This window comes from Bos javanicus, chromosome 26, assembly GCF_032452875.1.
Source record: "Bos javanicus breed banteng chromosome 26, ARS-OSU_banteng_1.0, whole genome shotgun sequence".
NCBI classification, from domain to species: domain Eukaryota; kingdom Metazoa; phylum Chordata; class Mammalia; order Artiodactyla; family Bovidae; genus Bos; species Bos javanicus.
The window spans coordinates 14362148-14384792 of NC_083893.1; the positions used below are offsets into that span (position 1 = coordinate 14362148).

The 22645-nt window shown below is 37.0% G+C and overlaps 1 protein-coding gene across 3 annotated transcripts in view; it reads left to right on the plus strand.

Moving 5' to 3' along the window:
• Window positions 1-22645, plus strand: part of EXOC6 (exocyst complex component 6) — a 190025-nt gene that overhangs the window by 45446 nt on the left and 121934 nt on the right. For all 3 annotated transcript variants that reach the window (XM_061402816.1, XM_061402815.1, XM_061402817.1), the window contains exons 2-8: window positions 6748-6919; window positions 8182-8229; window positions 8318-8408; window positions 11080-11125; window positions 15911-16115; window positions 18412-18564; window positions 21169-21237. In XM_061402816.1, coding sequence (XP_061258800.1) covers window positions 6748-6919; window positions 8182-8229; window positions 8318-8408; window positions 11080-11125; window positions 15911-16115; window positions 18412-18564; window positions 21169-21237 — 784 coding nt within the window. The remainder of the gene's footprint in view (window positions 1-6747; window positions 6920-8181; window positions 8230-8317; window positions 8409-11079; window positions 11126-15910; window positions 16116-18411; window positions 18565-21168; window positions 21238-22645) is intronic.

Below are 22645 nucleotides of genomic sequence, written 5' to 3' on the forward strand. Positions count from 1 at the left end.
CCTGGTAGGCTGTAGTCCATGGGGTCGCTAAGAGTCGGACACGACTGAGCGACTTCACTTTCACTTTTCACTTTCATGCATTGAAGAAGGAAATGGCAACCCACTCCAGTGTTCTTGCCTGGAGAATCCCAGGGACGGGGAGCCCGGTGGGCTTCCATCTACGGGGTCGCACAGAGTCAGACACGACTGAAACGACTTAGCAGCAGCAGCAGCAGTTAGTCCACTAAGTCTCTGGGGGAAATTGCTGCTGCTTCTCTCCATATCTGTCTCCTACACCTTCTTTCCAGATTATCTGTAATTAAGCATAGATTCCTTCAGAGAAAAGAGTGGTAATTCTTGCTGTGTGAAAATTCTTAAAGTAAAAATTGCTTTTCTTTTCTTCCTTTTTCCAGTGTTCTTATACATATCCACCTTTTCTCCCTTCCTGTCTCTATTCACTTAGCTATTTGTTATTGGCCTTATTAGCACATGTTTAGAGCAGTTCCCTGGTGGCTCAGATGGTAAAGCATCTGCCTGCAATGCGGGAGACCTGGGTTTGATCCCTGGGTTGGGAAGATCCTCTGGAGAAGGAAATGGCAACCCACTCCAGTACTCTTGCCTGGAAAATCCCATGGACGGAGAAGCCTGGTAGGCTACAGTGCATGGGGTTGCTAAGAGTCAGACATGACTGAGCGACTTCACTTTCACTTTTTTACTGTCAGAGTAGTTATTTCTTACTGTTCATCACAGTGGGTAGAGAGTTAAATCAACTACATGTATTGATTAATGCCTTTGTGAGTACTTGTGTTTGGTTAGATTTGTGCTGCAACTATTAAATTGAGAAAGACAGAACTATGAACTTTCTAGGGTTCTTTTCAGGACCTGAGGATATCAAAGACCTGAGAACTGTGATGAAGTTTGCATTCTGGCACTTGCTTGATCCCTCAATACTTTGTTTAAATGTAACGGATTTCTGTGATTTAGAACATTTCTTTATCTTGACTTCCCATTTCTGTGTACTCTGCTCAGAATGATCTCATTGATACGGATTTTGGTTGATACAAGTGGTTGTATCAGCTTGTGATGCAGTTTGTACTCAGGAGTAGATAGTTACCAAGGATCAGGAAAGATTAAGACTTATCAGTAGGCAGATCGAGACCTACTCTTCTCATTCACAATACTAATTCTTTAATTTTTTTAAATTTCCTGTATTGGGATTTACAGTTCTATTCTAATAGCACAAAGCATGAAATGTGAATAGTGCACCCATTTCAGGCTTTGGTTTTCTGTTAATGGAGAATAGGTATAACATACGTCCTGCTACTGTTTTTCTACATTCTAAAAACATCAGTAGGAAAAAAAGTGTTCACCTGCTATAATAATTATACTGCTATTAAATATATTAATATATATGCTGTAATACATTATTTTACCCATTGTTGTTGTTCAGTCCTGTCAGTCCTGTCCAGCTCTTTGCGACCCCATGGACTGCAGCACTCAAGGTTTCTCTGTCCGTCACTCCCGGAGCTTGCTCAAACTCATGTCCATGGAGTTGGTGATGCCATCCAGCCATCTTGTCCTCTGTCGACCCCTTCTCCTCCCAGCATCAGGGTCTTTTCTAATGAATCGGCTTGTCTCGTCAGGTGGCCAAAGTGTTGGAGCTTCGGCTTCAGCATACCCATATATATGTATATAAATATCATATATCAGCATATATAACCATTTGTGTGTGTGTGTGTATACATATATATAAATAGATGCTATAATAGATGCACAGGTTGTGTCCTGAATTACTATAAAATGAAAGTAGTTTTGTTTTTAAAACTCTAGAGATTAAATTGGAAAAATACACTAAAGGGTACATTTAAAGAACTTTCTAAAATAAAATAGACTTCTGGGAAATAACCATTGTTTCTCTTCCGTTTATATATTATTGTCATTTTTTAAAAGAGGTAACAGTATCACCTCACAAACTTTCCTTTGGAGGGACATTGTACAGGGCAGTCCTGAAATGTCTCTTGCTAGTTTTTTGCTACACTGCTACAGCAGTGATAGGGGAAAAAAAAAAAAGAGGCAGTTTTTTCTGTATATTCTGTTTATTAACTGATATTTTGATTCAGATAAATATCAAGCTTTTATTAAAATACGTAAAAAATAATCTTAGAAAAGCTTATATATATATATAAGCTTATATATATAATATATATATATATATATATTACTTAAAGAAATGTAACACATGTTCACAATTATGAGATAAAAATTTGTTTATAGCATACCAAGGTCAGTTGGGGGCTTCTCAGGTGGTTCTAGTGGTAAAGAACCCACCTGCCAATGCAGGGGACGTAAGACTTGGGTTTGGATTTGATTTCTGGGTGGGGAGGATCCCCTGAAGGAGGGCACAGCAGCCCCCTCGAGTATTCTTGCCTGGAGAATCCCATGGACAGAGGAGCCTGGTGTGCTACAGTCCATAGGGTTGCAAAGAGTTGGACAATACTGAAGCAACTTAGCATGCACGCATGTCAGCTAACGCGAATTTTTCTTTGGGATAATGTTGTTAGTTTAATTAAGAGTTCTTGTTAGCTATGTATATTCATTGTAGGAAAAGCATGAGTTGGGAGTGACATTGAACAAGTCATTTAGTATTTCTGGGCCTATTTCCTCATTTGTGAAAAGGAGGCAATGATATTTTCTGTGGTATGGTGTAAGAAACAAATGAAACATTAGACCTTAAAATTACAAAAGTCCCTATACAATTGCCAGGTGTTACTGGTAGTCGGCCCCTACAGCATGGATAATTGAGTGTTAGGTATTTGATATTGCTATCCATACATAATTGTTCGGCAGATGGTTCACTTATTTAACAGGGATTTGTTTGACTCTTACATGCATTCTGTGATAGTAGCCAGTATATTTTGAGTACTTGCTATGTGTCAGTTATTGTGCTAAGAATTTTTCATATGTTTGCTAATTTAATCCTTATAACTCTCTGATGTAGATACTTTTTTAATCCCTGTTTTATTTTTGAGAGAATTTGGATTCAGAGAATTTGTGTGGCTTATCTGATGTTGAACAGCTACTAAGTGATGTTTTTAATTCCATCTATCCATTCGTCCATCTGTCTGTCTATCAGTTCTTAGCATCTGCTACATTAGGGACTCTATTCTAGGGCTGGTTGTACAGCAGGGAACAAAACAGACAAAAACTGTCTGCCTTCCTGCAGCTTACATTCCAGTGAGCAAAAATAAAAACCAAAAGTGTGAAGCAGAGTATATTAAATAGTGGTAAGAGTGATACAGTAACAAAGTGAATTCCTTCATTTTAGGAAAAAAAAAAGCAGGAAAGGGAATAGTGTGTGTGTGTGTGTGTTTATAATGTGGATATTGTGGCCAGAAAGGGCTTCATCAAGGAAACCAGAAAACCTGAGGGAGGCAGCCATGTGTGAGAAATGTGATCAGAAGAGGAAACAGCATGTGCAAAGGACAGGACAGGAGCGTGCTTGGTGCGTTTCAGAACACAAGGAGGCCAGTGCTGCTGGTGTGCAGTAAGTACTAGGAGATGAGGTCACTGTGATAACATGGGCAGGATTACATAGGGCTTTACAGGCTGTTGTAAGAAAAAGAGTTTTGAGCAGAAGAAAGATACAGGGTTTGACTTTATTTTTAGTGGGATTATTTTGTCTACTTTGTTGAGTACAGACTGAAGGGAAATAAGGGTGGAATCAAGGAGACCGGTTAGGAAGCTGTCTGGAATAATCTAGGGAACACACATGGATGGCTTAGTCCAGGGTGATACCAGTGGGGAAGCAGTGAGATGTGGTTGGATTGCTTTAGTGGGGAGGTGAGAGAAAGAATAGTCAAGAGTGATTTCAAGGTTTTTTGCCTCAACAACTAGAAGAATGGAGTTTACTAAGATGAGGGAAGGCCATGGGAGGACCAGGGTTTGGGAAAGAAGATAGGAATTCATTTTGGCCATAGTTGATATGCTTATCATACATCTGATTAGAGAGATGCATGAGTATGAAGGTCGAAGGAGAGGTCAGGACCAGAAATACAAATTTGGGAGGTGTCAGTGTTTATATAGTGTTTGGGCTTCCCTGATAGCTCAGTCGGTAAAGAATACGCCTGCAGTGCAAGAGACCCTGGTTCGATTCCTGGGTTGGGAAGAGCTCCTGGAGAAGAGGTAGGCTATCCACTCCAGTATTCTTGGGCTTCCCTTGTGGCTCAGCTGGTAAAGAATCCACCTGCAATCTGGGAGACCTGGGGTCAATCCCTGGGTTAGGAAGATGCTCTCGAGAAGGGAAAGGCTACCCACTCCAGTATTCTGGCCAAGAGAATTCCATGGACTTATAGTCCCATGGGGTCGCAAAGAGTCAGACAGGACTGAGCGACTTTCACTTTCACCTTCCATGTTTATAGAATTTAAAGTTCCAAGCCTAGAAGAGATTTAGACTGGCATAGGTAGAAAAGAGAAGACATCCAAGATCAGAGCCTAGTTCTAGCTCAGTTCTTCACTTGGCATGGAAATAATTGCAAAAGACCTGCTGGAGGAAATGGGACTTGAACTGAACCTCAACAGTGGGCAACAGATGGGGGGGCACATTTTTGGAAGGTCCCCAAGATTGCTTTCAGGTTCATTAATTTTCTAGGAGGACTCATAGAATTTAGCAAAGCTGTTACACTCACAGTTACTATTTCCTACGACAAAAGGATATAGATTAACATTAACAACAAGCAAAGGCAGGTCAGGCGGGGTCTAGGAGAGTTCCAGCGGGGAGCTCCAGTTGTCTTTTCCTCCGGGAGTCATGTGGACAGCACTAATTTCCCCCAGTGATGATGCATGGTAACACATATGGAGTATTATTAACCAGAGAAGCTCTCCCAAGCCATGGTGTCCAGGGTTTTTCCTGGGGGTTGATTCCATAGACATGGCCGACTGCTTGAATTGCTGACCTTAGTCTTCAGCCCCTCCAGAACTGATCGCATGTGGCCCCTTGCCCCCATTAACTGTAAATCACATTGTAAGTCATATTGTTGTTCAATTGCTAAACCATTTCTGACTCTTTGCAGCCCCATGGACTATAGCATGCCAGCCTCCTCTGTCCTCCACTGTCTCCCGGAGTTTGCTCAAATTCGTGTCCATTGGTTGGTGATACTATCTAATCTTCTCATCCTCTGCCACCCCCTTCTCCTTTTGCCTTCAGTCTTTCCCAGCACTTAGACCATTTTGCATTGTCCAAGTAAACAGAGGCATCTATCAGGCAGGACATTCTGAAGGCTAAACTGCCCAGGAGTTGGGAGCAAGACCCAAATGTTTCTTTGGGTAAGGTTAATCCTTTTGTGCATAGTGGATGGGGAAGTCCCTTGGTGTCAAGACCGCAGGACCTGAGATACAGTAGGAGTGTAAACACAGTGTTTAGAGAACATTGTGGTGACTGCAGTGTGGCCTTGTACTTGAGTATGGACTCTGTTGACTTCCCTGGTGGTCCAGTGGTTAAAACATCATACTTCCATGGCAGGGGACACCAGTTTGATCCCTGGTTAGAGAGCTAAGATCCCACAAGTCATGTGAAAGTCACTTAGTTGTGTCGGACTTTTTGAGACCCCATGGATAGTCCATGTAAATCTCCAGGTTAGAATACTGAAGTGGGTAGCCTTTCCCTTCTCCAGGGTATCTTTCCAACCCAGGGATTGAACTCAGGTCTCCTGCATTGCAGGTGGATATTTTACCAGCTGAGCCACAAGGAAAGCCCAGCGATACTGGAGTAGGTAGCCTATCCCTTCTCCAGGGGATCTTCCCGACCCAGGAATTGAACAGAGGTCTCCTGCACTGCAGGCGGATTCTTTACCAACTGAGCTATCAGGGAAGCCTACAAGTCATGAGGCATGGCCAAAAAACAGAAAAAAAAAAGAATATGAACTCTGGAGCCACATTACCAGGATTCAGATCCCATGTTCACGTTCATTCCACAACTGCAACTAGCTGTCACTTGCTAGTTGTGGAATCTACGACAGTTTACATAATCTGTAACTTATCTGTAAGTCAGTGAGGGTAATAACAGTTTCTATGTTATAGGCTTGTTGTGAGGATTAAAGAGTTAATATATAAAGCACTCAGAATATGTCCTGACACATAATAAATGCTGTAGAAAGCAGAAGTTTGTTTATTCATTCCTTAATCATTCAGTTAGTGATTCTTTTTTGAGCACTAGTGTGTTGAAGGCTCATCTCTTAAGTCTCAGACCTTTAATTCCAGATACTTAGTGATATATCTAGAGGACTTGTGTCTCTTTAAATACTAACATGTTCAAAAGGAATTAAGTATTTTTCACCCAAACTGTTTCTGCTGCTGCTGTTAAGTCGCTTCAGTCGTGTCCGACTCTGTGCAGCCCCATTAGACGGCAGCCCACCAGGCTCCCCCGTCCCTGGGATTCTCCAGCCAAGAACACTGGAGTGGGTTGCCATTTCCTTCCCCAGTGCATGAAAGTGAAAAGTGAAAGTGAAGTCGCTCAGTCGTGTCCGACCCTTAGCGACCCCATGGACTGCAGCCTTCCAGGCTCCTCCATCCATGGGATTTTCCAGGCAGGAATACTGGAGTGGGGTGCCATTGCCTTCTCCAAACTGTTTCTACTGATGTTATTACTAACAACCTAGTTTGTTTGTTCAGAGATTTTATTTTAAAATATCAGCTTTTGTAGAGATTGAGCTTAATGAAGAAATTTTGGTGAACTGGGAAATTAATGATAGCTTTCTTTTTGTGTCTGTACAGGTCTGTGTATGATGACCAACCAAATGCACACAAGAAGTTTATGGAAAAGTTAGATGCTTGTATCCGTAATCATGACAAGGAAATTGAAAAGATGTGTAATTTTCATCATCAGGGTTTTGTAGATGCTATAACAGAACTCCTTAAAGTAAGGACTGATGCAGAGAAACTTAAGGTAAGAAATATGTTAAAATTCTATTTACCTTTGCTCTCAAATCACTTACATATTTATAGTGCATATTTACAAATTATTATTAAATGTACTGTTTTTAAGTGGATTAGTATACATATTTGGGAATGCTTTATTAATAAAGTTGTTATGCTGATGACAGGAGTTACCTCTCTCTCTCTCTCTTTTTTTGGTAATGCATTGACTTAACAGGATTTCTTTCCTTACAAGAAATGAACTAAAAAAATTCGCACAGTGAAAGACCTCATTTGGGGTTTTAGAGTTCTCAAGTGACAATGAGTACAATTTTTTGATAAAAAACTATTTTCTGAAAATTTGGAAAAACTTATGATAAGTGATTGTGTTTTCCAAATTATTTAATAATAGTGAAACTTTTTTTTTCTTCACTTCATAGCAATGTGTAATTTTCTTAAAGCAAGTTGGTCTGCATTTTCTACCACACAGCTAAAACATTATTTATGAAATAAGACCTGGATTTGTTCTGTCAGAATATAAAGTATTTAGTTATAAGAATTGTCCTTTTTATCTTTCTTTACATTTTGAGAGCTTAGCAGACAGAACGACCCTGGTTCACCAAAGGTTATGATTAGAAAACCATTATATAAAGGATATTCAGATAACAAGAGACCAAATACGGCATCAATGAGGTCACTGAGCATCATTGTTCAGAAATTAATGAGATTTTTAATAAACCAGAATGTGCTTCCTTACTATGATGACCTAATGAGTCACTTAATATGTGGGAAAATTTGAGGTTGAGCTTTGCCTGCACCTGCAGCATTAAAATGTTGCAGTGGATTGAGATTTCCGTGTTTGATGTTAATCAACCACCCAGTGTTTGCATTCAGCAAAGTATGAATGTTTAATTACCATAAAATGCAATCACCATTTCCTACAGACAATGAATGGCACATAGACCTCATTGAAGTTATCAAAAAGGGACCACTGGTCAATTGGGTCAGTGATTTGAATTGTTTGACAGACTTAGAGAAGCAAGTAAAGTTCAAAAATCTAGATTAAATTTGAGAAGTTTGCCACAGAATCTGTTAAAAAGAACTGTCATAAGTAATTGAAGTTAACAAAAGCCCTTTTCAATCAAAAGTTCAAGTTCAAGCTGTAGAGTTAATTTGAATTTGCATTTCTTTGTTCTAAGTTTCTCATGAAGCATGATCTGATTACAAGGGTGAGCAGTTACATCAGGGCAGTTTTATGCATATTTGTCTAACTAAGGTGAAATTATTTTTAAGGTGCAAGTTACTGATACCAACCGAAGATTTCAAGATGCTGGAAAGGAGGTGAGAAAATGATTTATTTTTTTGTGTATTCAATATGTGGATGCAATTTAACTGTTCATTTTAAATACGGGCATTTCTTCTCTTTAAGGTGATAGTCCAAACAGAAGATATTATTCGATGTAGAATTCAGCAGAGGAATATTACAACTGTAGTAGAAAAATTACAGTTATGCCTCCCAGGTGAGTTAAACATCTGTAATGTAACATTCAGCTTGGTGAAATTGTAATTTAATGGTGTTTAATCATTCTTCATTATAGGAATTATAGATTACGTGGTGATTGTTCCCCCAATGCCCATGGTTTTCCTTCCTATCTACTTTACTCCCTGCATTTTCATCTTTTTCCGTATTATAAGGCGCCTATTTGATGGTCTATCACATCAGTCTCCTAGAACAGCCTCTACCTTTTCATTCCCTTTCAGCCTAGTTTGCCCTTTGTCCCTCCCCAACCCCTCCTTTCCCCCCGCAGAATACTTTCCCATGGAGAGTGTCTTTTGATTCCATTTTCTTTCATTTTCCTAATTTGCCTACTTTTTTAAACCTCTAGTTTTCCACTGTTTTCTTTTTGTCACTTAAGCAGTCGGTCTTTGCTCCCAATTTCATTTTACTAGTAGATAACATACAGAAGTGCCACATATTCTCCCTTTTTCAGTCTTGCCTTTCTCTCCTATGTTTTGGGAAGACTGACTTACTAGGTTTCTGAGTTTTCTGGTCTCTCTGTTAGGACTCATATACTACTGGGACATTGCAAATAAATTCTGAATAAACTAGCCAGTATTTTCTTTACCTGCATATACCCTGTTCAAAAAAAGGAAACAGGTAGATGACTTCTTTTTCTTAATATAGTAAGCTAAATCCATCTCAGTGTCCTATTTTTTAACTTTTTTTTTGTAAGGAAGGAACCTGAACCTCCATATCCAGGGAGATAGAATAAGGTGCTTTGTATAATATTCACATAATGTAAATTTAGCTTAGACTACACATTACATTACATTACATTAGCATATTGTATTAGCTAAAGAAAAGTTATTTGCTGACTTGTAAGAATAAAGTTTCTTTTTTTTATTGTCACTGAAGTTCTGCTCATCTTAATTTCTGATGGACCAGGGATATATGCACATTAACTTTGAGTAAATAAAATACCTACTTATTGTGTTAGATTTTAGGGTTGGAAACTTAGTTCCTTATAATAATGCTTAATAATACCTCTTTGCCACCATCATATACACTGAAATAGTCATGAACACAGCCTCTTAAGTTTGAATGCTTTGTCCTTGAACTGTAAGAAGTAAGCCTAAAAAAATTGGGTTCTCATGGAATGAGGAAGAGTAAATTCAGCTTATTCAACCCTAATGAGCTGTTTTAAATAGAGAAATAAAGGGAAGTAAAGTTAAGAGTTTTTTACTGCTACTGTCTTTACTCTCAAGGCTGAACAGGAAATCTGAGTTCATGTAAACATTGTGTTCTTAATAGCCACATCCAGAACCACCACTTTCCCTCCATCCATCCTTCTATCTAATTATTCACTCGTACATACTTTTCTGTGTCAGGCATTATGGTAGATATTAGAAATATAAAGTTGAAAATGATGTTGTCCCAGCTCTGAAGGATCCTACTGTCTAATGTGAATAAAGACAAACAAACCATTACTGTATAATTGCCTAACTTCCTCCTTAGATTAAGAGGGGTAAGAGAGGATATAAGAAGTCACAGGGTAAACAATGAATTTTCCTGGTGTTGTAGTTAGTTATTTTGGGGAAAGTATTATTTTTATGTGAAAACAATATGGAAATAATATAAGGTAGATGTGAAATTTACATGAATTGTTGAGATAAAATAGACTTCAAAACAAGTTTATAGTTGTAGCAGCAGTTTTAGGCTTTTTCCTAGGTTATGTGTTCACTCTAATGCTTTGGATGGAAAATGTGAGATATATTACATTGCAATAAAGGGACTTTGATAGAGATATACATGGGGTCTGCAGAGTTAGGGCTGGTTCATTATAGCCACCACTGCAGTTTTTATGGTTTTTCAGACAATTAAACAATATCTTTTGTGAACTTGAAACCCCCTAGGGAGTAGCCATAAGAGTGTAAAAAATCTGGAAAAAAATGTGTCTATCTCTCTTGTCTAGGAAAATGTGAGCTAGCTTAATGATCTAACAGTAATTCACCTGCTTTATACCTCGAAATTCTACTAAGGATGAGTGGTACTCTGCATAGTTGCATTGAGACCTTTTTGGTGGCAGTGTGTCTTCTTGCTGAAGCTTCTAACAATTTTATTGAATAATTACATTTCTGAGCCTTTGATGGAAATGATAAACAAAGATACTTTGTTATGTTTCTTTATGCCTTTATTATAATTTACTCTGTACTGTAAACTTTTGAGATTTTTCTTTTTCTGTGAATTCGGTGTAAAATTTTGTTTCATGAGCTACAGCAGTTACCTTATTTATTTAGTGTATTGAGTCAAAATCAGTTAATCTCACTATTGCTCAACTTTCTCTCTCAAGTAACTAAGACCACACTTCTCCTTCCACTGCAGCAAGAAATATTAGTAAGTTTTTGATTAGGATAATTGTTACTAGGTTGATGTCTCAGTTTTAGGTGTCAGCCTATGCAAGTGTTGCCAGTTCGATATAATGTATTAATTTATGTAATAGAGTGTTCAATATAAGCAGAAACTAAAATGCTTTCATTTACTTGAAGTATAAAATTTTATTTGAAAATATAAGCCTAAATCAAAGTACAGAGAAAATTATTGAATTTACAGTATGCTCTTCCCTGCTTTATTTTCATCTTTCAAACTTTTTTAATTTGGAAAGCTAAAATAAGTTTTCTTTTTTAATGCAGTGCTGGAAATGTACAGTAAGCTAAAAGAACAGATGAGTACAAAAAGGTGAGTTTCTTTCCTGTTTTTAATAAGAGGTTTTTTCCTATTACTGAAAGCATAAAGAAAATGACTGTAAATTATAGTGAATAATCTGAAGTTTTGCTTTCTATGTTTAACTGTTCTTTGTTAATGCAATTTACCAATCAGGGTCTTTCAATACAGCAGTCCTTATCCATTTATTTTTGGATCCTTGCCCTTACATATCAAAGGTTGGTAATACTGATGAAAGACAGTATTCTGAACAAGAACGCAAAAATATTAACATGTTAATGTTGCATACAGTCAAAGGCTGAGTGTGTATTTTGTGAAAGCAAAGTGTGGGTAGTTACATATTAACAATCTGGACTGTGTAGTTCATGTTCTGTTTTATAATACACATGAATACATGACAGATGAAAGATGATTTAAACTAGTTTATGGATCGCCATAGGAGCGTTAGGTATAATTATGTTTAAAATGTTTTAAAGATGAACAATTTTAAATTGTGTAGAAAAATCAGAATCAGACATGCTTGAAACAGAGAAATAATCACTTCTTGTTTATTAATAGCTACTTAATTATCACAGCGCATTATATGCAAATATATACTCAAGAGATTTGTATATGTACTGCTTTGTGTAATGCTTTGCATTGAACTTTATTGGACTTTATCAATTGGTACTAATTAGTAGAATGATTTTATTCCTTCCTAATACATGACCCACAAACTATTCTGAAAGAGTCTTTTATTTTATGTATATATTATTAATATATATTATCTATCAAAGTTGTACATCCTCGTATTTTAAATAATAGTTAATAGTTCTGTGTGTTTGTTGCAAAAAAAGAAAGACCAGACATCACCTTCCCTTCTTGCCATTCACTAGTCCTTCTTCCTAGGGTCAAAAACTTTTCCCTTTTTTAAGAAATTATTTTGGTGTTTACATTTATGTCTTTAAATAACTAAATTTACTGTTGCTTCACTATTTTCAAGCTTGGGGCATTATGTATTTCTTCAGATGTTTCATAATCTAATACTTGTATGTAAATTTCCCCATTTGTCCCCCAAATGTCTTTTATATATTTTTTGTCCCTGTAATCTAGAACAGCCTTCCCACTTTGCTTTGTTTTTCATGAAAGAGTTCAGATTAGTTTTAGACCGGGGCATTTTGGATTTGTTTATTTTATCATGTTTAGATTCAGATTAAATGTTTTTGGTAAGAGTACAACATAAATGATATTAAAGCAACAGAAGTCATGTGCTATCAGATTATTTCTAGATTATCCTAAATTTGATCATTTGCTTAAGGGGATGGCTTAAGAAAAGGTATGTTTTTCTCTTTGCAGCTAATAAGTAGATGTCTGGTGATTCCCTGGTGAGTGCTCATATTTAGTGCATGGTGTGTGTGAGTGCTCAGTCGTGTCCAACTCTGTGCGACCCTATAGACTGTAGCCTGCCAGGCTCCTGTGTCCATGAGATTTTCTAGGCAAGAATACTTGAGTGGGTTGCCATTTCTTCCTCCGTGGGATCTTCCTGACCCAGGGATTGAAACTGCAACTCCTGAGTCTTCTGCATTGCAGACAAATTCTGTACAGCTGAGCCTAGTGCAATGGACATAGAAAACTGATTGGAAGCTCTGGGTGTATGGGTGGGACTGGTTTATTGTGAGTTTCACTGTAAAGTTATCTGGAGCGGGCCCTTTTAGTTGGGGAGTTTGTGATGTTAGAATCTGGAGTTGTTTCTTCTGGGATTGGTTAGATTTTCTAGAGGAGACTTCTCCTGTCTCCTCTCTGAAGGGTAAAGATCTGACTTCTGGTATTCTGGGTTGTGAGTTGGAGAAGAGGGCATCTACTATATATGGGCTCAACTAATCCTTTTCCCAGGTGGCTCAGTGGTAGAGAATCTGTCTGCAATGCAAGAGACACAGGTTCAATCCCTGGGTCAAGATGATCCCCTGGAGAAGGAAATGGTGACCCGCTCCCATGTTCTTGCCTGGGAAATCTAGTGGACAGAGGAACCTGGTGGGCTACAGTATATGAGGTTGCAAAAGAGTTGGACAAGACTTAAGAGACTAAGCAGCAACATATTATTGCCCTCAACCTTGAGTAGTGTCCCCCATTTTAGAAATTATTTGGTTTGGTCTGTTTAGCATTTTGCCAAGATGGAAAAAGGCAGTTGTTTAGATGCTTGTCAGGAAGAAAATCTAGGGTCTGCTTCTTAAACACATTTTAACCAGTACTCCTTACTTTAGCCCTCTGTTGGGGGTTTTGTAAGGGCTATTCCTTACAATAGCCCTTCTATTGGACACTTGTGCATCCATAAATAGTGAAATTCCTGTCACTTCCTGTACTTTTTGGAGTTTTTGTAGGATAAATTAGGTTATTCTTGGTTTTCCTCTGTTGAGTTAGAATTCATTTTCTCAGGTCTCAGGTCTATCAACTTTCCAGATTCTAAAATTTCATTGTACTCTTTTCCTTATCTCTTCATCTGTGTGGATTTATGCTATTTAAAAAATCCCTTCATTATCTTTTTATTGGTGTTTCAAAAAGGAGTAAAGCGGAAAACATGTATTCAGTATGTCATCTCACTAGATACTTAGTCCCTACTTCTCTTGTTTGGGCTTATGGTGCCCTGCCATATGTTTTTGTAAGTACGGGTGTCCACATGGGGTAATGAAACACTGGGTACAGGTAGGTGTTATTCCTACTGATCAACTGGAGGTTGCAAATTCAGTGACATACAGAATCAAGCTAGCACACAGTTGTATTTGGTTTGGCGAATATTGTTTTTTATTAGTTACTGTTACTTACATTTGTTTAAAAAATATCTGGATTTATATTTGTATGACTCCCAAATTGAATCTCAAATCTTAAGCTCTAGTGTAATGTCTCTGATTCTTTTTTTTTTTTAAGCTTTTTATTTTATATTGGGGTATCAGTTCAGTTCAGTTCAGTCGCTCAGTCGTGTCCAACTCTTTGCCACCCCATGGACTGCAGCATGCCAGGCTTCCCTGTCCATCATCAACTCCCAGAGCTTGTTCAAACTCATGTCCTTCAAATCGGTGAGGCCATCCAGCCATCTCATCCTCTGTCGTCCCCTTCTCCTCCTACCTTCAATCTTTCACAGCATCAGGGTCTTTTCTAATGAGTCATTCTTTGCATCAGATGGCCAAAGTGTTGGAACTTCAGCTTCAATATCAGCCCTTCCAATGAATATTCAGGATTGATTTTCTTTAGGATTGAATGGTTTGGTCTTCTTATGGTCCAAGGGACTCTGAAGAGTCTTCCCCAGCACCACAGTTCAAAAGCATCAATTCTTTGGCAGTCAGCTTTCTTTATGGTCCAACTCTCACATCCATACATGATTACTGGAAAAACCATAGCTTTGACTAGACGGACCTTTGTTGGCAAAGTAATGTCTCTGCTTTTTAATACGCTGTCTAGGTTGGTCATAGCTTTTCTTCCAGGGAGCAAGCGTCTTTTAATTTCATGGCTGCAGTCACCATCTGCGATGATTTTGGAGCCCAAGAAAATAAAATCTGTCACTGTTTGCATTGTTTCCCCATCTACTTGCCATATTGGAATACAGCCGATTAACAGTTGCGGTAGTTTCAGCAAAGGGACTTAGCCATATGTACACATGTATCCATTCTCCCCCAAACTCCCCTCCCATCCATCCTGCCTTATAATGTTGTGCAGAGTTCCCTGTGCTATATAAAGTAGGACCTTGTTAGTTATCCATTTTAAATATAGCAGTGTATACATGTCAGCCCCAAACTCCCTAACTATCCCTTACCCCCACCCTTCTCCCCTGGCAACTGTAAGTTTGTTATCTAAGTCTGTGGATAATCTGTTCTATTGTGTAAATAAGTTCATTTGTATCATTTCTTTTTAGATTCCACATATAAAGTATGTCCTACAATATTTCTCTTCTTTGTCTGACATACTTCACTCAGTGTGACACACTCTAGGTTCCTCCATGTTGCTGATAATGGCATTATTTCATTCTTTTTAACAGCTGAGTAATATTCCATTTTATATATGTACCACATGTTCTTTATCCATTCCTCTGTTGATGAGTATTTAGGTTGCTTTCACATCTTGGCTGTTGTGAATAGTGCCACTGTGAACACTGGGGTGCATGTAACTTTTCAAGTTGTGGTTTTCTCTGGATATATGCCCATGAGTGGGATTACAGGATCATATGGTAGCTCTATTTTTAGTTTTTAAAGGAACCTCTGTACTGTTCTCCATAGTGTCTGTACCAGTTTACAAACCCACCAACAATGTGGGAAGGTTCCCTTTTATCCACACCCTCTACAGCATTTATTGTTTGTAGAATTGTTGATGATGGTCATTCTGACAGTGTGAGGTGATACTTCTAATTTCCTTAAATGTATTTTACTTTAAGTCTGTACTATGTACTTTTTTGATGGTAGGAGATGTGGATGAGAGAGATATCATGAAATCATATATCAAATAATTTAATTAAAAATTTGGAACTATTATCCATATATATTTAATATATGTATATGATATGATTTAATATGATATGTATATTATGACTATGATAATGCTTGTGATGTTGTAGATTTAGATGAAATGCAGTATTGTTTGTTAGTGAATTTTCTTCCTGCAACTTTTTCATATGGTTTATAGTTTGTCATTAGTATGTAGAAGTAAATGTTATTTTCTTTACCTTAGCTATAACAGTATCCTTTTTGATGGAAGTGATGGAATGATTATTTGGTCTTACTTGTAAAATAAATAAAATAAGAACCTTTACAGATTGTTCTTTTTAACTTCTCACAGATACTATTCAGCTCTAAAGACTATGGAACAATTAGAGAATGTGTATTTTCCCCGGGTTAGTCAGTACCGGTTTTGTCAGCTAATGATAGAAAATCTTCCTAAGCTCCGTGAAGATATTAAAGAAATCTCCATGTCTGACCTCAAAGACTTTTTGGAAAGCATTCGAAAACATTCTGACAAAATAGGTGAAACAGCAATGAAACAGGTGAGAATACAGAGAACTTTATTTACTGAAATATAATTGATTTACAATGTTGTGTCAATCTCTGCTGTACAACAAAGTAACTCAGTTATGGAGATACGTACATTTTTTAAAAGGAAAACTTTAATTTAATGGTATTTAATAATCTAGGTTATAGAATATATCCAAAGCTTACTTTTTTTTTTTACTTACATAAAAGGCTTGTTTAAATTTTATCCTTTACTTTGTTTAGTCACTAAGTCGTGTACAAGCCTCTTATGACCCCATGGACTGTAGCCTACCAGGCTCCTCAGTCCATGGGATTTTCCAGGCAAGAATGCTGGATTGGGTTGCTATTTCCCTCTCCAGGGGATCTTCCCAGGGATTGAACCCGGGCTTCCCGCATTGTAGGCAGACGCTTTTACCATCTGAGCCATCAGAGTTTGGAAGCAATGTTCTAAATAAATGATTTTTTACTACAAAAATTGAATATCATAGACAAAATAAGTTTGGGCACAGAGGGAGAAAGAGAATTCTGATTTTTTTTTCCCCAGTGATAGGTTAATGATGTTAATGGGTGAGAAGGGACAATGATTTTCTTAAGCACAAGCCTCTAGAGCCAGCATCAAGGTTTAGGTGAGGGTAGAGGTAGATTTCTGTGATGTACATGGTCTCATTACCTGGGAGTAGAAAGGCCTGAATAACAGTAGTATAGCTCTTAGAGGAAATTCACCCTAAAGAGGCAGTGGGTAAACTTTCTACATGCTAACAGAACAGAGTAGCTACAATCTGGCCTCTCCCAACAGAGGGAATGTTCCACTAATATGCATCAAGTACCATTTCCTTCCTCAGGGGATCTTCCTGACCCAGGCATCAGACCTGGGTCTCCTGCACTGCAGCTGGATTCTTTACAGTCAGAGCTACCAAAACATTAATTAGGCATTAAATAGTGAGATAAAAATGCTGGAATTAATCCTATAGTTTTTTCAATCTCTGATAATGAGGCTCTGATAGTGAAGTATCACTAAAATGCATAAAAGAAAATATAAGGTTTCTCAATTAATCTGTATGAATACTCATTTTTGTCAATAATTAAGTCAGTTGTAGGATAACAGTTTCTGCCTTTCAAGTGTTCATAAACTGTGGATGCTTTCTGTGGAAAATGAAATAAGCTTGCAACTTGATATCATAGTTTTCTGTGAGGTTAGTAGACATTTTTTTTCTACAAATAATCCATTGGAGTTAAGGCAGCATATTTTATGTATGTTCCAGTATGATATCATATCTTTTAAATTTTTCTAGCGTTTTTAAGTTTATGTCTTTAGTTTTCCTCTTAAAAAAGAATTAGTGGTAATTCTTTTATAAAATCTTGACAGTGCTCCAAACTAAAGGTCATTAAAATAATTGAATCACTAGTTGACCTGAGGCTTCCTAAGTGGCTCAGTGGTAAAGTATCCGCCTGCCAATGCAGGAGATGCAAGACACAGGTTTGATCCCTGGGTTGAGAAGACCTCCTGTAGTAGGAAATGGCAACCCACTCCAGCATTTGTGCATGGGAAATTTCATGGACAGCAGAGCCTGGCGGGCTGCAATCCATGGGGTTGCAAAGAGTCAGACACAACTGAGCATGCAAGCACATACATTAGTCAGATTCATTGAATCAAAGAGCAGGATGGTGGTTGCCAGAGGGGAACGAGTTACTCATCTACAGACGTAGTTTCAGAATGAAATGAACACAGTCTAGGGAATTCCCTGATGCTCCAGTAGTTAGGACTCTGGGCTTTCACTGCTGTGGGCCTGGCCTCTATCCCTGGTCAGGGAACTGAGATCCCACAAGATGCATGGGGTGCCCATTAAAAAAGAAAAGATGAACAAGCTATAGAGGTCTTCTGTAACTATTATACCTATCAGCAATAATGTATTAAAGTATTGATATACACATTGAATATGTACACTTAAAAATTTAAGAGAGTAGATCTCATGTTAAATGTGCTTACCATAATAAAGTAGAATTGAAAAAAAGAAAGTGAAAGGAAATAATCAAGAGAAGAAATCAGTATAATAGAAAACAAAGTACAGTAGGGAGGATCAACAAAGATGAAAATTGGTTCTTAACCTTTTAAAATAAAATTGATAACCCCCTGCAAGACTCTTGAAAAAAGAAGGAGGGTACAAATAAATCATGAATAAAAAATGGGACATCATTCCGGAGCCTGTACCTCCAGACATTAAAAAGATGAAAAAGTACAAAGAAATTCTTAAACCAGTTTTGACCACAATATTTTTTCAAATAACCTGAACTTTTCTTTTCCCCAAATAGGCACAGCAGCAGAAAATCTTCACTGTTACTCTGCAGAAGCAAAATAATGTAAAATTTGGGAAGACTATGTATATAAATGATAGAATTCCAGAAGAAAGGAATGAAATTGTATTGAAACATGCATTTGAGGAAGAGGATGAGAATGAAGAGGAGGTGATGGGAATTTGTTTCTTTTTCTGTTTTTTTGTTTTTATCTGTTCCTTCATTCCTTTCTTTTCTTCCCCTTTTACTTTCTTTTCTTCCTCCCTCCCTCATCTATTATTGGGTGGTTTTTTTCTGCTTGAGTTGTACTGTCTCTGTGAGTCCTGCCATGTGTAATGTGAACTTAAGTAGATCAGTTTGTAATGATATTAGAACAAAAGAATCATTGAAAATGTTAGATTGCATAGTGGGCAGATATAGATTATCTATATAATATATGGATAATAAAATATAGATTATGTCTTATATTGGAGAAGGCAATGGCACCCCACTCCAGTACTCTTGCCTGGAAAATCCCATGGACGGAGGAGCCTGGTAGGCTGCAGTCCATGGGGTCTCGAAGAGTCGGACACGACTGAGCGACTTCACTTTCACTTTTCATTTTCATGCATTGGAGAAGGAAATGGCAACCCACTCCAGTGTTCTTGCTTGGAGAGTCCCAGGGACGGGGAGCCTGGTGGGCTGCCGTCTGTGGGGTCGCACAGAGTCAGACACGACTGAAGTGACTTAGCATTAGCATAGCATATGTCTTATATATAACATAAATAAGATATAGATTTGTAGGCTACAGATAGTTTAACCTAGGTGTTCTGCAATAATTAACAGTAAAAGTATAAATTTAATTTTTTTTGTAGTGATCACTCATAATTTAATTACCTGTGGCAAACATTTAATTGCATGATGGCTTAACCTTGCCAGTTAGACTAATTCTGGATACCCTACCTTTTTTTCTTTGGTTGGTGCTGAGATAGTACAAAGAAATTTTAGTATGATTAAAGTTAAATTTTTAATTTCTTAAAAAAGTTTTATTAAGTCTAGAAACCTTGAAATTGTCTGTAAATATTTTCTTTCTTTTATTCTCTATGTTCAAATTCATTCCTTGTCTAGTGCTTCTTTTATTCTTTCTACAAAGTCATCTGTTGAGCCTACTTTTTATCTTTTCCATTGAATTCCTTTTGAATTAGTTAATACCATAAGAAGTCTAATATTCCCAATTGTTTATAAGTTTTGCCTTGTCAATGAGATTTTAAATTCTTTTTTTAAGGACACTGTTAGGGTATAGTAAGAACTTTTAATTGATTGATTAAAAAGGAACCGTATAAATATATGTGTCCATGGCTTCTCTGCGGAGAAGGCAATGGCACCCCACTCCAGTATTCTTGCCTGGTAGGCTGCAGTCCATGGGGTCACTAAGAGTTGGACACGACTGAGCAACTTCACTTTCACTTTTCACTTTCATGCATTGGAGAAGGAAATGGCAGCCGACTCCAGTGTTCTTGCCTGGAGAATCCCAGGGACGGGGGAGCCTGGTGGGCTGCTGTCTATGGGGTCACACAGAGTCGGACACGACTAAAGCGACTTAGCATAGCATAGCATGGCTTCTCTGTGGTTGTGGGAACCACTGAGTGTTCAATGTGTACATTTGCATTATATGTCTTGAGGATAAGTGAATCTGTATGTATTTATGAGTGTGTGTGTATATGTATGTTAATATTTGTATGTATGTATATACATATATTTACATATATAGTGGATGTCTGATATACAGACAAATAAATTGCCTTAAAGGGTTTAATGTCTTTCTAATATGGAATTAATGTGACCTGAATGGTCCCTTGGAATAAAATAAACATTTTTAAAATCTGCTTTTTTGTTCTTCTTAATCAATATTCAAAGAATCTCTGTCTTTTCTCCCTTGAAATTCAGAATGGTGAAAATGAACCATCTAGTCTTTGTATCTCAATTTTCCTGGGTCTGTTTTATGTATCTTTCAACTGTTAGAAGCATTGCCATCTTCCCCTTCCCGTAATCCATACTCTAAGAGAAACTTGGTTGTTTCCCTGTTCTTTCAGATCTATTTAATTATTACTACATTTTATTTCTTTCATTTTCACAAATAAATAACTGTAATAAAAATAATTTAAGTTCACTCAGACGATTTGTAAGACTAGAAACGTGTTCCTTTAAAAAGAGTTTATTTCACAAGTTTGGGAAACTTTATGTTACTTTGTTTCTTTCATTGTAAAGTGTACTTTAAAAATATTAACGTCTCAGAATCAGGATACATCTTAAAATTGATGATATTATAGTTTCAAGTGGTAGTGTTTTTTCCTTTTTTAGTGTTCCATAAAATAAAAGTGATAATATCTTAAATTTGATGAAATAATGCTAAGTGATGCATAAGGGAAGGAGCTTCACCTGTAACTAAGTTGTACATTTGTGCACTGTCTTCTTCAGAAGCAGTAGTTATATATCTAGTTATCCATGGCAGTTTTCTGATAATCTATTAAGCATGTTAAAGATATATAGGTTCCCTGCTTTATTGACCTATAACCTAAAATAATCAACAATGATGATAAATATATAAAGAATAAGGTATGAACAGGTGCCAAAACATAATAAAAAGGCATTGTGTTTCTATTATATGCTTTTTATGGTTGCTAAATGTTATAACATGATATCTATGAATCTTCTTGTCTAATTTTAACTTTGTATTATTCAACAGTAGACTAGTAGTTTGACCTATAATTTTAAAAATTTGTTTTATTTTTTCAGGTCTTAACTGTACAAGATCTTGTTGATTTTTCCCCTGTTTACCAATGTTTGCATATTTATTCTGTTCTGGTAAGTATCTTTTGTATACGTGTATATGTGTATGTATACATGTGTGTGTGGGCCCACATGTGGGTGCATATACTTATATTATTAAAAAGACATGTATGCATTTTAGGCCTGCTTTTCTAAAGGCTGACTACAAGTTCATTGAGCTGCAAATCTACATGCAGTGTTTATTTGTGAAGTATCCACTGCATGTGAGGCATTTACTTCTTTCTTTAACTTAGGATGTACTTTGAAGTATACTTTTCATGTATACTTAAAAGAACTTTCCATTTCTTCCTTCTTGGCTCTGTACAGTTGTATCACAGTTACTTTTAAATATGTTACTTATGTATTTGTTATGCCAGACTACATTGTCTTCATTTTTGGTTGAACAATTATCCTTTTATTTTAATATAATTCATATACCAAAACATTTACCTTTCTAAGATATATAGTTTAGTGATTTTAGCATATTCACATGGATGTGCAACCATTACAAATAGTTTCCGGACATTTTATTAGTACAAAAGGAAATCCCTTACGTGTTAGCAGTCACTCCTTGCTCTCCCCTCACCTCAGTCCCTAACAAGCACTAATTTACTTTCTGTCTCTGTGAGTTTGCCTATTCTGGGTATTTCATATAAATGGAATCATCATATATGTGGCCTTTTGTGTTCACCTTCTTTCATGTGGGTAGAAGTTTAAGATATTAATTGAAATTACTCTTCTTTTTTAACGTAGACATTTAAAGCTGTAAATTTCCTCCTAACCTCTGATTTAGCTGCAGTCTCTGAGTTTTGATGTATTGTGTTTTTGTTTCCATTTATCTCAAAGTATTTTCTAATTTCCTATGATTTCTTCTTTAACCCACTAGTTATTTAATGGAGTTAAATAACTAATTTAGCTTAAATAACTAAACACCAAGATGGAGTTTAATCTTCATGTTGGTGAATTTCCCTAAAGTTCTTCTGTTACTGATTCCTAATTTAATCCCATTGATTAAATCAGAGATCATATTTTATATGATTCTAGTCCTTTTAAATTTATTGAGGCTTGTCTTTATGGCATCACAATGCTCTATCTTGGAGAATGTTCCATATAAACTTAAGAATAATGTATACCTGGCTGTTGTTGGATGCAGATTAATGGTAAACCATGTTAGAAACAATATATTGTCCTGTGGTGAGATATGCCTAGTTCTTATACAACATGTTCAGAAGTTGAGACTTGATAGCTAATTTTCCTACTTAGTTTCCTTCACTGACAGCCGTATTTTCTTTGGTCAGTCAAAAATGTATAAAGCCTAAGTGATAAGTTGGGCAACTGTCAAATTGTTTGAATTTGGCTTTGAGTGAGTGAAGTCGCTCAGTCATGTCCGACTCTTTGCGACCCTGTGGACTGTACCTCTCCAGCCTCCTCCGTCCATGGGATT